The sequence below is a fragment of the Anomaloglossus baeobatrachus genome, chromosome 12 (genome assembly GCF_048569485.1).
Source record: "Anomaloglossus baeobatrachus isolate aAnoBae1 chromosome 12, aAnoBae1.hap1, whole genome shotgun sequence".
Taxonomy (NCBI): domain Eukaryota; kingdom Metazoa; phylum Chordata; class Amphibia; order Anura; family Aromobatidae; genus Anomaloglossus; species Anomaloglossus baeobatrachus.
In genome coordinates this window covers 30,753,908-30,770,860 of record NC_134364.1, presented here as the reverse complement: position 1 = coordinate 30,770,860, position 16,953 = coordinate 30,753,908, and the positions used below count along the sequence as shown (strand labels likewise).

Below are 16,953 nucleotides of genomic sequence, written 5' to 3'. Positions count from 1 at the left end.
CCTTGGGATAATCCTGAAGACGCTAGGATCCAGGACTCAATGGCCACACAGTCAGGTTCAGGGCCGCAGAATTCCGATGGAAAAACGGCCCTTGGGACAGCAAGTCTGGTCGGTCTGGTAATGCCCACGGTTGGCCGCCCGTGAGCTGCCACAGATCCGGATACCACGCCCTCCTCGGCCAGTCTGGAGCGACGAGTATGACGCGGCTGCAATCGGATCTGATCTTGCGTAGCACTCTGGGCAAGAGTGCCAGAGGTGGAAACACATAAGGGAGCCGGAACTGCGACCAATCTTGCACTAGGGCGTCTGCCGCCAGCGCTCTTTGATCGCGAGACCGTGCCATGAAGGTTGGGACCTTGTTGTTGTGCCGGGACGCCATGAGGTCGACGTCCGGCCTTCCCCATCGGCGACAGATTTCCTGAAACGCGTCTGGGTGAAGGGACCATTCCCCTGCGTCCATGCCCTGGCGACTGAGGAAGTCTGCTTCCCAGTTTTCTACGCCGGGGATGTGAACTGCGGATATGGTGGAGGCCATGGCTTCCACCCACATCAGAATCCGCCGGACTTCCTGGAAGGCTTGCCGACTGCGTGTCCCCCCTTGGTGGTTGATGTATGCCACCGCTGTGGAGTTGTCCGACTGAATTCGGATCTGCCTTCCTTCCAGCCACTGCTGGAAGGCTAGTAGGGCAAGATACACTGCTCTGATTTCCAGAACATTGATCTGAAGGGTGGACTCCTGCTGAGTCCACGTACCCTGAGCCCTGTGGTGGAGAAAAACTGCTCCCCACCCTGACAGACTCGCGTCTGTCGTGACCACCGCCCAAGACGGTGGTAGGAAGGATCTTCCCTGTGATAATGAGGTGGGAAGAAGCCACCACTGCAGAGAGTCCTTGGCCGTCTGGGAAAGGGAGACTTTCCTGTCCAGGGATTTTGACTTCCCGTCCCATTGGCGGAGAATGTCCAATTGAAGTGGGCGCAGATGAAACTGCGCAAACGGAACCGCCTCCATTGCCGCCACCATCTTCCCGAGGAAGTGCATGAGGCGTCTTAAGGAGTGCGACTGATCTTGAAGGAGAGCCTGCACCCCAGTCTGTAGAGACCGCTGCTTGTCCAGCGGAAGCTTCACTATCGCTGAGAGAGTATGAAACTCCATGCCAAGATACGTTAGTGACTGGGTCGGTGACAGATTTGACTTTGGGAAGTTGATGATCCACCCGAACGTCTGGAGAGTCTCCAGTGCAACAGTCAAGCTGAGTTGGCATGCCTCTTGAGAGGGTGCCTTGACCAGTAGATCGTCCAAGTAAGGGATCACAGAGTGTCCCTGAGAGTGCAAGACTGCTACCACTGCCGCCATGATCTTGGTGAACACCCGTGGGGCTGTCGCGAGACCAAATGGCAGAGCTACGAACTGAAGATGGTCGTCTCCTATCACGAAGCGTAGAAAGCGTTGGTGCTCTGTAGCAATCGGCACGTGGAGATAAGCATCCTTGATGTCTATTGATGCTAGGAAATCTCCTTGAGACATTGAGGCAATGACTGAGCGGAGGGATTCCATCCGGAACAGCCTGGCGTTCACATGCTTGTTGAGCAGTTTTAGGTCCAGAACAGGACGGAATGAGCCGTCCTTTTTTGGCACCACAAAGAGATTGGAGTAAAAACCTTGACCTTGTTCCTGAAGAGGAACAGGGACCACCACTCCATCTGCTCTTAGAGAAGTCACCGCCTGCAGAAGGGCATCTGCTCGGTCGGGATGTGGGGAAGTTCTGAAGAACCGAGGCGGAGGCCGAGAACTGAACTCTATCCTGTACCCGTGAGACAAAATGTCTGTTACCCACCGGTCTTTGACCTGTGGCAGCCAAATGTCGCAAAAGCGGGAGAGCCTGCCACCGACCGAGGATGCGGAGGGAGGCGGCCGAAAGTCATGAGGCAGCCGCCTTGGAAGCGGTACCTCCGGTTGCTTTCTTGGAGCGTGAGTGAGCCCGCCAGGAATCAGAGCTCCTTTGCTCTTTCTGAGTCCCTTTGGACGAGGAGAATTGGGGCTTGCCCGAGCCTCGAAAGGACCGAAACTTTGACTGCCACTTCCTCTGTGGAGGTTTGCTTGATCTGGGCTGGGGTAAGGAGGAGTCCTTACCTTTGGACTGTTTAATGATTTCCGCCAATTGCTCACCAAACAGTCTGTCTCCAGATAATGGCAAGCTGGTTAAACATTTTTTAGAAGCAGAATCTGCTTTCCATTCCTTTAACCACAAGGCCCTGCGCAAAACTACAGAGTTGGCGGATGCCATTGAGGTACGGCTCGTAGAGTCCAGTACCGCATTGATAGCGTAGGTCGCAAACGCAGACATTTGCGTAGTTAGGGACGCCACTTGCGGCACTGCTGGACGTATGAGAGTCCACCTGTGCCAGACCAGCTGAAATAGCTTGGAGCGCCCACACGGCCGCGAATGCTGGAGCAAACGACGCGCCGATAGCTTCATAGACAGATTTCAACCAAAGGTCCATCTGTCTGTCATTGGCATCTTTAAGTGAAGCCCCATCCTCCACTGCAACTATGGATCTAGCTGCAAGCCTGGATATTGGAGGGTCCACTTTTGGACACTGGGTCCAGCGTTTGACCACGTCAGGGGGAAAAGGATAACGTGTATCCTTAAGGCGTTTAGAAAAACGCTTGTCATAAGTATTGTGTTTCTGAATGGATTCTCTGAAGTCAGAGTGGTCCAGAAAAGTACTCAATTTACGCTTGGGATACAGGAAATGGAATTTCTCCTGCTGTGCAGCTGCCTCCTCTGCAGAAGGAGCTGGGGGAGAAATATCCAACAGCCTATTGATGGCCGCTATAAGGTCATTTACCATGGCGTCACCATCTGGCGTATCCAAATTGAGTGCGGCGTCAGGACAAGACTCCTGATCACCCACCTCTGAACCATCATATAGGGACCCTTCTCGCTGAGACCCTGATCCGCGTGATGACGTGGAGGGTCTCTCCCAGCGAGCTCGCTTAGGCGGACTGGGACTGTCATCGGAGTCAGAGCCCTCAGCCTGTGATGCCTGGGACCCCCTTGAAGTACGGATTAGTTCCAACTGAGGGGGACCGGGGAACATAGACGCAGCAGTGTCTATGGTCTGAGCAACTGGCCTGGACTGCAAGGTCTCCAGGATTTTTGTCATAGTCACAGACATTTTATCAGCAAAGACTGCAAATTCTGTCCCCGTCACCGGGGCAGGGTTCACAGGCGTCTCTGCCTGGGCTACCATCACCATAGACTCTGGCTGCCGAAGTGCCACTGGGACTGAACAATGCACACAATGAGGGTCGTTGGAGCCTGCTGGTAGATTAGCCCCACATGCTGTACAAGCAGTGTATACAGCCCGTGCCTTGGCACCCTTGCGTTTTGCGGATGACATGCTGTTGTCTCCTCAAAGCAATATAGGGTGTACAGCCAAGAAGCGACCTTACAGTGCAGTATATAAATATATCTGGTACAGCGAAAAATATAACACTGTGGCACTAGTGGGGCCGCACGTATGTGCTGCTTACCGCCCGCTTAGCGCGGGTGTGTGGTCGCCAGAAACCCCTAGCCTGGGTCCCCCAGAGCCTGCGTCCGTTCTCCAGCCAGACTGCATGTGTATAATGGCTGCCGGCGTCCTGGGGAGCTGCAAGCCTGGGGGCGGGCCTAGGGCGTGCACAGAGAAAAAGCGCGAAGCCTGTGTCCTACTGTGCTCAGTGAGAGGGCTGGAGCATGTAAATCGTGCTCCAGCCCTCGGCGCTGCCGATTGAACAACGTCTCTCCCCTACCCTGATTGACAGGGTGGGGGGCGTTAACTCAGCGGAGCTAGGCTGCAGAAGACCGGGGACTAAAGTTAGAAGCGCCGCCGCCGTAAAAGCGCGGTCGGCGCGTCCCCGGCGCACTACAAGTCGCAGCTGCGCCGCCGCTCCAGGGGCGGTCGGCGCGGCGATCCACACACAAAGTCCCCCAGTAATCTGCGGGGACTATAAGCCCAGCGCACAGCGCTACAGTCCCCGGCGCACTAGCACACCCAGCAAGCCTGGGGTGTGCGTGGCCTGCCATACGGGGACACAGAGTACCTGAAAGTTGCAGGGCCTTGTCCCTGAACGGCACTCCCGCTCCACATCCAGCAGGTTCTATGGGTCTGTGGATGGAGCCCGGCCTCAGGGCTTGGTGGCCGGTAAGATCCCACTTCCTCAGAGCCCCTCAGGGGGATGGGGAAGGAAAACAGCATGTGGGCTCCAGCCTCCGTACCAGCAATAGGTACCTCAACCTTACAAACCACAAGTGGGGTAAGAAGGGAGCATGCTGGGGGCCCCATATGGGCCCTCTTTTCTTCCATCCGATATAGTCAGCAGCTACTGCTGACTAAACAGTGGAGCTATGCGTGGATGTCTGACCTCCTTCGCACAAAGCAGAAAACTGGTGAGCCAGTGATCCCACTGGGGGTGTATAGCCAGAAGGGGAGGGGCCTTACACTTTTTGGTGTAATTGCTTTGTGTGGCCTCCGGAGGCAGTGCTATACACCCAATCGTCTGGGTCTCCCAATGGAGTGCCGAAGAAAAAAAAAGTTTTGCGGCTTCTGAAACAGGGATCTAAACCTTTTTCCTTAAACGGTAATCTAGGGGTCATTTCTAGTGATGAGCAGGCACTACCATGCTCGGGTGCTCAGTACTGGTAACTAGTGATTAGCGGGCACTACCATGCTCGGGTGCTCGGTACTCGTAACTAGTGATGAGTATTTGACTTCCATTATACTCAGTACACAAGTTGTACCCTTCTGAGCGTCCACCTGCACGTTACGAGCACCTGAGCATGGTAGTGCCCGCTCATCATTATTTACGAATACAGAGCACCCGAGCATGGTAGTGCCCGCTTATCATTAGTTACGAATACAGAGCACCCGAGCATGGTAGTGCTCGCTCATCACTAGTTACGAGTACAGAGCACCCGAGCATGATAGTGCCCGCTCATCACTAGTTACCAGTACTAAGTACATGAGCATGGTAGTGCCCGCTCATCACTAGTTACCAGTACTAAGTACATGAGCATGGTAGTGTCCGCTCATCACTAGTTACCAGTACTAAGTACATGAGCATGGTAGTGCTTCCTCCTCTCTAATAATTACAAATGATACCATATAAAGTAGACATGGCATCTAACATAACCAAAATCTAGGCACAGATAATACCTGAAAGATAAGAATTTAGTAATTGAATGATAATTTCTCAACAGTTGATTTAGGTTCCGAAAGTTTGTTGATTAAAATACTTAAGCATTTGCGGAAGTTAATTTTACTAGACCCAACTGATAGATTGTAACAAACAAACTGTAAATTAAAAAAAAAAACTATTAAAATCCCATTAATTGACACCAAGCGGAGATCTTACAATTTTAACTAAAAATGTAGTACAAAGTAGTATATATTTTTGTTATACGAGGGTCTTTGCATCACTGGTCAACCCCTCTAAAGGACTGAAATGTATAGTAACATTACGCATCCACATCAGCTGCTGGTTTTGATCATCAAATGAAGTAGGCTGCTAGTTTTACATGAATCGCCGTGATCGGTGGGGGCTGACAACTACGATCCTAGGAAAGTGCTAAGGAGGGAGACCGGCACAATAGGGTGCTACCTGTGTAACAGCAGTGATACTGACAGGAGAGAGTTCGCCGGGTAAAGGGTCGGGTGACAGAGAATTGCTTAATATCACGGCTGCTGCATAACAAATATCAGGAGACAGGAACTGAAGGGATAAAATACACGCGCTGCCATTGGATTTGAAGAGAACGTGTCAGTTCAGTTTATTAGGTCTACGCGTTTCGGAGTGTAAACTTTAAAAAAGGACAGAAATTACTATAAATCTCGTAGATTCTGTTCTGAAGAAGAAGTTCAGACTTCGAAATGCGCAGACTTAATAAACTGCCCGGATTAAACTTATCTGACGTATTCTCCTTAAATCCAACGGCAACATGGATTTTAATCCGTCAATTCTTGCCTCTTAAACTGGAATCCCTGCTGATCCCGAAAATGGAAAAGGAAAGCCACTGAGGAGAAATCTTAGTAGGGGATAGAGTGCCACACCTCCACAGCTGCCCTGATCCACGTGCTCCCTTCTCAGGCTATGTGCGCACGCTGCGGATTTACCGCAGAAAATGTGTAACATTTCTGTAGTTATTACCCAGCAAAACTTATGGGTATAAAAAAAAAAAAAATGCTATGCGCACAATGCGTTTTATTTACCCGCGGAATCAAGGTTCATGTTACCTCTTTTCCGCAAGTCCCTGCGGTTTTGTGAAGGTAGCCTGGGCTATAGGTTGTTTGTTCAAATGTAAATAAGATTATCTGTGTATGTAAATAATTAAAATATAGATGTTGTTGCATAATTATCTGTGTGTCTATATAACAATCACATAGACGCCATAGTATGATTCTAAGCTGTATGTTCAAGAAAGTTAACCAAGGACGAGTGAACAGATGTGTAAACAATGAACAGTGAAGCCCTTCTTAGGGGTACTTCTCACATAGTGAGATCGCTGCCAAGTAATAGTTTTTGTGACGCAGCAGTGACCTCATTAGCGATCTCGCTGTGTGTGACACTGAGCAGCGATCTGGCCCCTGCTGTGAGATCGCTGATCGTTACACACAGTGCTGGTTCATTTTTTTGCTCGTTGCTCTCCCGCTGTGAAGTACACATCGCTGTGTGTGACAGCGAGAGAGCAACGATCTGAATATGCTGTGAGCCAGCGTCTGGCAGCTGCGGTAAGCTGTAACCAAGGTAAATATCGGGTAACCAAGGGAAGCCCTTTCTTGGTTACCCGATATTTACCTTGGTTACTAGCGTCCACCGCTCTCAGGCTGCCAGTGCCGGCTCCCTGCACACGTAGCTGGAGTACAGATCGGGTAAATAAGCACAGCGGTTTCCTTATTAACCAGATGTGTACTCTGGCTAGGAGTGCAGGGAGAGAGCGCTAAGTGGTGTGCGCTGGTAACAAAGGTAAATATCTGGTAACCAAGCGCTTGGATACCAGATATTTACCTTAGTTACCAAGTGCAGCGTCGCTTCCACACGTCGCTGGGGGCTGTTCACTGGTGAGATCTGCCTGATTGACAGCTCACCAGCGACCATGTAAGCGACACACCAGCGATCCTGGCCAGGTCATATCGCTGGTGGGATCGCTGGAGCGTCGCTAAAGTGTGACGGTACCCTTAGTGAAAGTCTTATCAGTGATTTTACACAAAGAAGGAATGTGTTAACTAGATAATCAAGCAGAATGAATAATGAACAGAGAGGTATTTCATAATATGCTGAAAGAATTTTATAATTATGATTTTCTCACAGCTGAAATAAGGGATGTAATATGTGGGATGATCACTCCCTGTTCTTGGTTCAAGGTCAAAGTCGAATGTTGCATGGTATAATCACGAGTCTTTTGAAATACACGAGTTAGTCGCCAACACTGGCTCAAATGGTGAACACCGTTTCTGTGGTCATTGCTTCGGAGTTATTTAATATATCTGCACAGATAGCTAATTTGGACCTGTCCTTTGGATTTGCCCTGAACAAAAACTCCATTAGCAGTCTTACCTAAATTTCTCCCTTGACAGTTTTACCATTAATTATTGGTAAAAACCTACAGGGACCAACCTGCAGAAAAACAGCAGAAATTCCACAGCAATTCTGTGACAAATCTGCAACATCCCGCAATAAAACCGCATGCGGAGTTTGCGTGCGGATTTCTGCCGCGGGTGCGGGATTCTTGCAGAGATCCGGAATTTTCTTAAGAAAATTCCATTTTCTAGTGCGCATATGGCCTTAGCCGTCCTCTGTACAGAGAAGCCATTCACTTCAACATGGTGCTGAATGTAGAAAAACAGCAAAGGGGACGCTGCTAAACTACAATTACACCCCTTCCTATGGCGGATTAGTGAGGGTCCTCAGGGCTGGACATCCAAACAGCAAATAGAAATTGCACATTCAAATGATACAAGAAAAAAAAAAACCTTCCAATTTTCCCTACAGAGAACAATTCAGATAGAAGATTTATCTTTAAAAGGGAACATGTCACCAGATTTTTGAGTTCAAAACCAAAATGAGCACCTTACGCAGCGCCTGGGCTGCATTCAATAACGTGCATGTTATTTGACTCCCCCCCCCCCCCCACCCCATCCCGTACATCCCCCAAATACCTTAATAAAATCTCCAGCCTGTAGGCAAATCCTTTGGTCCAGTCCAATGGGCGATCCTAGGCTGCGGCTCCCGTCTCTCCCTTCTGGCGCCGATTGCCGTCCCTCCTTTGATGATGTGGATGACGGCTCTGATGCCATTTCACGAAGTTTGGGCAAAATCTCGCGCCTGCGCAGAGATATTGCCGGCTTGCGCAGGCGTACTTCGCTATGCCCTATTTCAAACAGAGGCGAAAACATAGATGCGCATGCGCGGACCAGTGAGTTCTCTGTGCAGGTGCGAGATTTTGCTCGATGATGTGTATGACGTCACCTGCATCATCCACACGGATAACTCACCTGTTTGCGCATGCGCACCCATGTTTTTTTGGCTCTGCCCTCAATAAGGCAGAGCAAAGTGCAAGGTCTCTGTGCAGGCACTAGATTTTGTCAGAAAGAAGGGACAGGAGCTACAATCAAGGACGCCCATTTGACCAGATCCAAGGATTTGCATACAAGGAGGGAGATTTTATAAAGGTATTTGTGGGGTCTACAGGGGGAGTCAGAGGAGAACGAAGGGAATTTTGTTACTTACCGTAAATTCCTTTTCTTCTAGCTCCTATTGGGAGACCCAGACGATTGGGTGTATAGCACTGCCTCCAGAGGCCACACAAAGCAATTACACTAAAAAGTGTAAGGCCCCTCCCCTTCTGGCTATACACCCCCAGTGGGATCACTGGCTCACCAGTTTTAGTGCAAAAGCAAGAAGGAGGAAAGCCAATAACTGGTTTAAACAAATTCACTCCGAAGTAACGTCGGAGAACTGAAAAACCATTCAACATGAACAACATGTGTACCCGAAAAACCACCAAAAATCCCGAAGGACAACAGGGCGGGTGCTGGGTCTCCCAATAGGAGCTAGAAGAAAAGGAATTTACGGTAAGTAACAAAATTCCCTTCTTCTTCGGCGCTCTATTGGGAGACCCAGACGATTGGGACGTCCAAAAGCTGTCCCTGGGTGGGTAAAGAAATACCTCATGTTAGAGCTGCAAAGACAGCCCTCCCCTACGGGGAGGCAACTGCCGCCTGCAGGACTCTTCTACCTAGGCTGGCGTCCGCCGAAGCATAGGTATGCACCTGATAATGTTTGGTGAAAGTGTGCAGACTCGACCAGGTAGCTGCCTGGCACACCTGTTGAGCCGTAGCCTGGTGTCGTAATGCCCAGGACGCACCCACGGCTCTGGTAGAATGGGCCTTCAGCCCTGATGGAACCGGAAGCCCAGCAGAACGGTAGGCTTCAAGAATTGGTTCTTTGATCCATCGAGCCAGGGTGGCTTTGGAAGCCTGCGACCCCTTGCGCTGGCCAGCGACAAGGACAAAGAGTGCATCAGAGCGGCGCAGGGGCGCCGTGCGGGAAATGTAGATTCTGAGTGCTCTCACCAGATCTAACAAATGTAAATCCTTTTCATACCGGTGAACCGGATGAGGACAAAAAGAAGGTAAGGAGATATCCTGATTAATATGAAACGAAGATACTACCTTAGGGAGAAACTCCTGAATGGGGCGCAGCACTACCTTGTCCTGGTGGACCACCAGGAAGGGAGCCTTGGATGACAGCGCTGCTAGCTCAGACACTCTCCGAAGAGACGTGATCGCTACCAGAAAGGCCACTTTCCGTGATAGTCGAGAGAGTGAAACATCCGTCAGAGACTCGAAAGGCGGCTTCTGGAGAGCAACTAGTACCCTGTTCAGATCCCATGGATCTAACGGCCGCTCGTACGGGGGGACGATATGACCAAACCCCCTGCAGGAACGTGCGTACCTGCGGACGTCGTGCTAGACGCTTCTGAAAAAAACACCAATAGCGCCGAGACTTACCCTTTAAGGGAGCCGAGCGACAAGCCCTTTTCCAACCCAGATTGCAGGAAGGAAAGAAAAGTAGGCAATGCCAATGGCCAGGGGGACACTCCTTGTACAGAGCACCAGTAAAAGAAAATCTTCCACTTCCGTGGTAGATCTTAGCAGACGTGGGCTTCATAGCCTGTCTCATGGTGGCAACGACCCCGTGGGATAAACCTGAGGACACTAGGATCTAGGACGCAATGGCCACACAGTAGGTTCAGGGCCGTAGAATTCAGATGGAAAAACGGCCCTTGGGACAGTAAGTCTGGCCGGTCTGGTAGTGCCCACGGTTGACCGACCGTGAGATGCCTGTCGCCAGAGCTCTTTGATCGTCATGAAAACCGGGACCTTGCTGTTGTGCCGATTCGTGAAACCCGTCCGGATGCAGAGACCATTCTCCTGCGTCCACTCCCTGGTGACTGAGGAAGTCTGCTTCCCAGTTTTCTACGCCCGGGATGTGAACTGCGGATATGGTGTATGCTCTGTCTTCCACCCCTAGCCGAATCCGGCGGACTTCCTGGGAGGCTCGCCGACTGCGTAGTCCGCCTTGGTGGTTGATGTATGCCACCGCTGTGGATTGTCCGACTGAATTCGGATCTGTTTGCCTTCCAGCCACTGCAGGAAGTCTTGCAGGGCCATATGCAATGCCCAGAGCTCCAGACAATTGATCTGAAGAGTGGACTCCTCTGAAGAGAGTCCTTGATCGTCTGAGAAAGGGGGACGTTCCTGTGTAGGGACATAGACTTCCCCTCCCATTAGCGAAGAATGTTCTATTGAAGTGGACGCAGATGAGGTGTCTCCTTGAAGGAGAGACTGCACCCCCGTCTGTAGTGACCGCTGTTTGTCCAGTGGAAGCTTCACCATCGCTGAGAGAGTGTGAAACCCCAAGCTAAGATATGCCAGCGATTGGGTTTAACTTTGAAAAGTTGAGGACCCACCCGAAACTCTGGGAAGTCTCCAGCGCCATGTTCAGGCTGTGTTGGCATGCCTCTTAAAAGAGTGCCTTGACAAGTAGATGGTCTAAGTAAGGGATCACAGGGTGACCCTGAGAGTGCGGGAGTGGTCCCACTGCTGCCATGAACTTGGTGAAAACCCGTGGGGCTGTCGCCAGACCGAAGGGTATGGCTACGAACCGAAGATGCTCGTCTTCAATAACGAATCGTAGCAAACGCCGGTGCTCTGGAGCAATCGGCACGTGGAGATAAGCATCCTGATGTCTATTGATGCTAGGAAATCTCCTTGAGACATTGAGGCAATGACGGAGCGGAGGGATTCCATCCGGAACCGCCTGGTTTTCACGTGCTTGTTGAGCAGTTTAAGGTCCAGAACGGAACGGAAGGAGTCGTCCTATTTTGTCACCCCGACCAGATCGGAGTAAAAAGTGTCTTGTTCCTGAGGAGGAACCGGGATTACGACTCCTACTGCCTGCAGCAGAGCCTCGGCTCGGCCGGTGAGGAAGTTTTTGCGACAAACTGTCTCTCACCCACCGGCCATTGACCTGTGGCAGTTAAATGTCGCTAAAGCGGGGGAGTCTGCCACCGACCGCGGACGCGGAGAGAGAGGGCTGAAAGTCATGAGGAAACCGCCTTGGTAGCGGTTCCTCCGGCTGCCTTCTCCGGGCGTGATTGAGCCCGCCAGGAACCTGCGCCCCTCTGAGCCTTTTGAGTCCTGTTGGACGAGGGCAATTGGGACGTGCCCGAGCCTGGGAAGGACCGAAACCTCGACTGTCCCTTCTCCTGATGGGTCTTGTTTGATAGCTGGGGTAAGGAAGAATCCGTACCCTTGGACAGTTGAATGATTTAATCCAACCGCTCACGAAACAGTCTGTCACCAGATAAAGGCAATCTGGTTAAGCACTTTTGTGGAAGCAGCATCTGCTCCAATCCCTTAACACTAGGAGCGTAACAACACGGAGTTGGCGGACGCCACTGACGTACGGCTCGTAGAGTCCAGGACAGCATAAACAGCTTGAGTCGCAATGCCGACATTGCGAGGAGAAGGACGCTACTGCGGCCAAGATGTACATGTGACCGCGTCCCTCTGCGCAATACTAGCTGAAATAGCTTGGAGTGCCTCTCTGGCTGCGAATGCCGGGGCAACCGACCCGCCGATAGGGCTGTCTGTCTGTCAATGGCATCTTTAAGTGAAGTCCCATCTTCCACTGCAACTATAGATCTAGCCGCAAGCCTGGAGATTGGGGGATCCACCCTTGGAGCGCTTGAGCACGTCAGGGGGGAAGAGACAACGCGTATCTTCAATACGGTTGGAGAAACGCTTATCGGGATAAGCGTGGTATTCCTGGACTGCTTCTCTGGAGTCAGAGTGACCAGAAAAGTACTCAATATACGCTTGAGATACCGAAATAGGGATTTCTTCTGCTGTGAAGCTGACCCCTCCACTGGAGGAGTTGAGGGAGAAATACCCAACCTTCCATTGATGGACGCTATAAGAATATTCACTATAGCGTCACCATCCGGTGTATCCGGATTGAGAGCGATCTCAGGATCAGAGTCCTGAACAGCTACGTCTGCCTCGTCATACAGAGAGTACTGTGATGAAGTCGAGGGCCGTTCCTAGGGAGCTCGCTTAGGCCGTCTGGGACTGTCGTCCGTGTCAGAGCCTGCACCCTGGGATGCATGGGACCCTCCTGGAGCCATGATTTGTTTCGAAATCAGGGTGGCCAGGGGCATTGAATCAACATTGCCCAAGGTCTGTCTGGACTGCAAAGTCTGTAAGATGTTAGTCATAGCCACAGACAATATATCAGCGGAAACTGCAACTCCGTCCCTGTCCCTGGACAGGGATCACAGGTGGTTCTTTTGGCCACCTGTAGCAGAGACCCCGTTGAGTAATTGCACACACTGGGGGTCCTGGAACAGTCGCATGCAGTACAAGCCGCATAGAAAGCCTGTGCCTTGGCACCCATGCTTTTTTTTTTTTTTTTTTTTTTTTTTGCTGTTGCTGTCTAGCCATCTAGGAGCATTAGCCAAGAATAGCGACCGTACAGTGCAATGTATAGCATACAAGCATGAAGTACAATAAACACTTCAGCACATGCAGTACAAGGAGCATAGAAAGCCTGTGCCTTGGCACCTTTGCTTTTCTGCTGCCGTTGTCTAGTTATTCAGGAGCATTAGCCAGGAAAAGCGACATACAGTGAATGTATAGCATACAAGCATGAAAATAACCACTGCAGCACATGCAATCCAAGCAGCATTGAAAGCTTGTGCCTTAGCACCCTTGCTTTTCTGCTGCTGTTGTCTAGTCATCAAGGAGCATTAGCCAAGAATAGCGACATGCAGTGAATGTACAAGCATGAAAATAAACTCTGCAGTACATGCAATCCAAGCAGCATTGAAAGCTTGTGCCTTAGCACCAGTGCTGTTTGCTGCCGCTGTCTAGCCATCTAGGCGGGTAGACAGCCAAGAATAGCCCTTACAGTGCAATGTAAAACATACAAGCATATGACACATGACACTGCAGCACATGCAAGACAAGCAGCATATAGAGTCTGTGCTTTAGCACCCCTGATCTTTTGCTGCTGTTTCTAGGTCTGCATCCTGAATAGCGACCGTACAAAAGTACAACAGGACACTTCGGCATTAGTGGGTCAGCACTTTAGTTGCCGCTTACCGCCCGCACAAAAGCGGGTGTGTGGCGCCGGAATCCTGTGCTGGTAGCTCAGTGTCTCCGTTTTCCCGCTCTGCGTGCCGGAATGGCTGCCGGCGTCCAGAGGAGAGGGGCGGGCCGAGGGCGTGCCCGAGACAAGAGCGGGAACCAGGCGCCCACTGTGTCTAGTAAAGGGGGCTGGAGAATGCAAATAAGGCTCCAGCCCTCGGCGCTGCTATAGAACAGCGTCTCTCCCTGTCCCTGATTGACAGGGTGGGGGCGGGAACGAAGCGGCGCTAGGCCGCAAAAGCCGGGGACTAAAGTTAGAAGCGCCGCCGCCGTAAAAGCGCGGTCGGCGCGTCCCCGGCGCACTACAAGTCGCAGCTGCGCCGCCGCTCCAGGGGCGGTCGGCGCGGCGGTCCCCACACGTAAAGTCCCCCAGTAATCTGCAGGGACTATAAGCCCAGCGCACAGCGCTACAGTCCCCGGCGCACTAGCACACCCAGCAAGCCTGGAGTGTGCGTGGCCTGCCATACGGGGACACAGAGTACCTGAAAGTTGCAGGGCCTTGTCCCTGAACGGCACTCCCGCTCCACATCCAGCAGGTTCTATGGGTCTGTGGATGGAGCCCGGCCTCAGGGCTTGGTGGCCGGAAAGATCCCACTTCCTCAGAGCCCCTCAGGGGGATGGGGAAGGAAAACAGCATGTGGGCTCCAGCCTCCGTACCAGCAATAGGTACCTCAACCTTACAAACCGCAAGTGGGGTGAGAAGGGAGCATGCTGGGGGCCCTAGTATGGGCCCTCTTTTCTTCCATCCGATATAGTCAGCAGCTACTGCTGACTAAACAGTGGAGCTTATGCATGGATGTCTGACCTCCTTCGCACAAAGCAGAAAACTGGTGAGCCAGTGATCCCACTGGGGGTGTATAGCCAGAAGGGGAGGGGCCTTACACTTTTTAGTGTAATTGCTTTGTGTGGCCTCCGGAGGCAGTGCTATACACCCAATCGTCTGGGTCTCCCAATGGAGCGCCGAAGAAATGCACCTTTATACAATGCAGCATAGGAGCTGCTTAAGGTGCAAGGTTTGGTTTAAAACTTAAAAATCTGGTGACAAGTTCCCCTTAAGAACCGATGAAAGTCAGCGTACCTCTTCATATAGCTGCCTGCTATTTACATGTCCATAAATCAAGCATGCTGCGCTTTTATTCCCATGTGATCCAGCGCACACGCATGCCAACATTGAGTCTTTCTACTTGTTTGCCACATGGACTGAAAACATGTTCGTCTGGACAGACCCTTAAGAGGTAAGTTCACACGTTGCATATCTGGTGCAGGGTTTTCTGCAGCACAATCTGCACTTGTTACATGTAGATTTTTTTTTATTTGATTTCACGCTTTCCATTACAAAAGGTGAAATATGCACCGAGTTTGGCACACACCATTGGCTCCTGCAGAAGTTAAGATTTGCACCAGAGGTGAATTTCCATGCATACATTTTCAGCAATGTGTAGGAGAGATGTGTTGCGATCGTATTGTGAAGGTAGCCTAAGCTATAAATTGTTTGTTCACATGTAATAAGAATATCTGTGTATGTAAATAATCAAAATATAGATGTAGTAGCATAATTATCTGTGTGTCTATATGGCAATCGCACAGACGCCATATGATTATAGGTTGTATCTTCAGGAAGGTGTTAACCAAAGATAATGAAGCCAGAATGTTAAACAGTGAAAGTCTTCATGATTATTAGTATGAAGAATGTATAGTGAACAGAGATGTATTTTACAGCACACTGGGAAAGATTGGGGAGTTGAATACTCCCTAGACTTCGTGTTCTAGTTTCAAGGACAATGATGCATTCTGTATAATTAAGTCTTTTCCAATACACGAGTTCAGTTGGTGACGCTGGCTCAAACAGAGAACATGTTCTGTTCATTGATTATTGAGTCTCATAATATCTGTACATGTAGCTAATACGGCAACGGCCTCTGAATATCCTGAACGAAGATACCATTAGCTATCTTTACCTAAATTTCTACCTTGACACTATTACATAGCTGGTGCTGTATTACACATCTGATAATGCACAAGGAGCGAATGTTTCCTTATACTGTATATATGGCCGCTTTCGCATTGCGTTTTTACCTACGTTCACTGGTCCAGTCGTGGCATCCGTCCGAACCCCCACACCAAAACGGGTTTCAGATGCATGCGCCGACGGGGCCATTGACTATAATGGAGCAGACTCCGGTAGCGTATGCTCTGTCTTGCACCATTTATGGGCATATACGTTTTCTGTAGGCGGCCATCCGAACGGACTACGTGGTGTCTGCCTGGAGAAAACGTATATGCAAGACAGAGCATATGCTTTGTCAATGTCAATGGCCCCGTCGGCGCATACATCCAAAACCAGTTTTGCAGGTGGTAGAGGGGGTTCGGAATGATGCCCCGACAGGGCCAGTGAACGTAGGTAAAATGCAATATGTAAGCGGCCTAAGCTTTAAAGCGGAATATGAAGCTTTATTCCAAAAGATGACCGTTTCATAGTAGGCCCCCTAGTGTTCTTACCTGGCAGCACTGTTTCTCACGACAGTCACAGTTTCCCCAATAAAGAATCGGGTCTTCATGTAGTCATAGATGTCATCACAGAGTTCCGACACTCTCTGATGGTTGGCCAGTGTGGCTATGTGTAATATGGGCACCCCTAGGGAGTCAGGGAAGTTCTGCAAGCTTCTCCTCACTTTCCTCTCAGACTCCTGTGCCTCTTGGTAGGTCAGTCCAGATTTCCCGGTGAAGGAGCAGCTCCACACAAGACTATTGCACAGGATTGTGCGTTCAAAGAACTCGCTGGAATAAGAGAATAACAGAAGGAAAATAAATGTATCACATCACCGATTACTACAGACGTTACCATTAGGGATGATCGAATACTTCGATTATTCGGCTTCGCGAATAATTTCCAAATAGGTCGCCGCTATTCGCGAATATTCAAGGGGCAATGTAAGTGTACGGGAAACCCGAACAACAACTATTCGGAACTATTCAGGCTTCCCGTACACTTACATTGCGCATCGAATAGTGGCGAGGTATTCGGAAAACATTCGCGAAGCCGAATAAACGAAGTATTCGATCATCCCTAGTTACTATAAAGCTTCACACATCTTCAGTCTGGAGTTAATGGGGGCCGTTGCCAGCTATTTTCCTATAAATACTTATTACATTGTGAAGGTAGCCTGGGCTATAGGTTGTTTGTTCAAATGTAATAAG

General features: G+C 50.4%; 1 protein-coding gene across 2 annotated transcripts in view; it reads right to left on the bottom strand.

The window, feature by feature from the left end:
• Positions 1 to 16,953, bottom strand: part of BAZ1A (bromodomain adjacent to zinc finger domain 1A) — a 285,238-nt gene that overhangs the window by 237,152 nt on the left and 31,133 nt on the right. For both annotated transcript variants that reach the window (XM_075330124.1, XM_075330125.1), the window contains exon 3: positions 16,255 to 16,533. In XM_075330124.1, the coding sequence (XP_075186239.1) occupies positions 16,255 to 16,533 (279 nt within the window). The remainder of the gene's footprint in view (positions 1 to 16,254; positions 16,534 to 16,953) is intronic.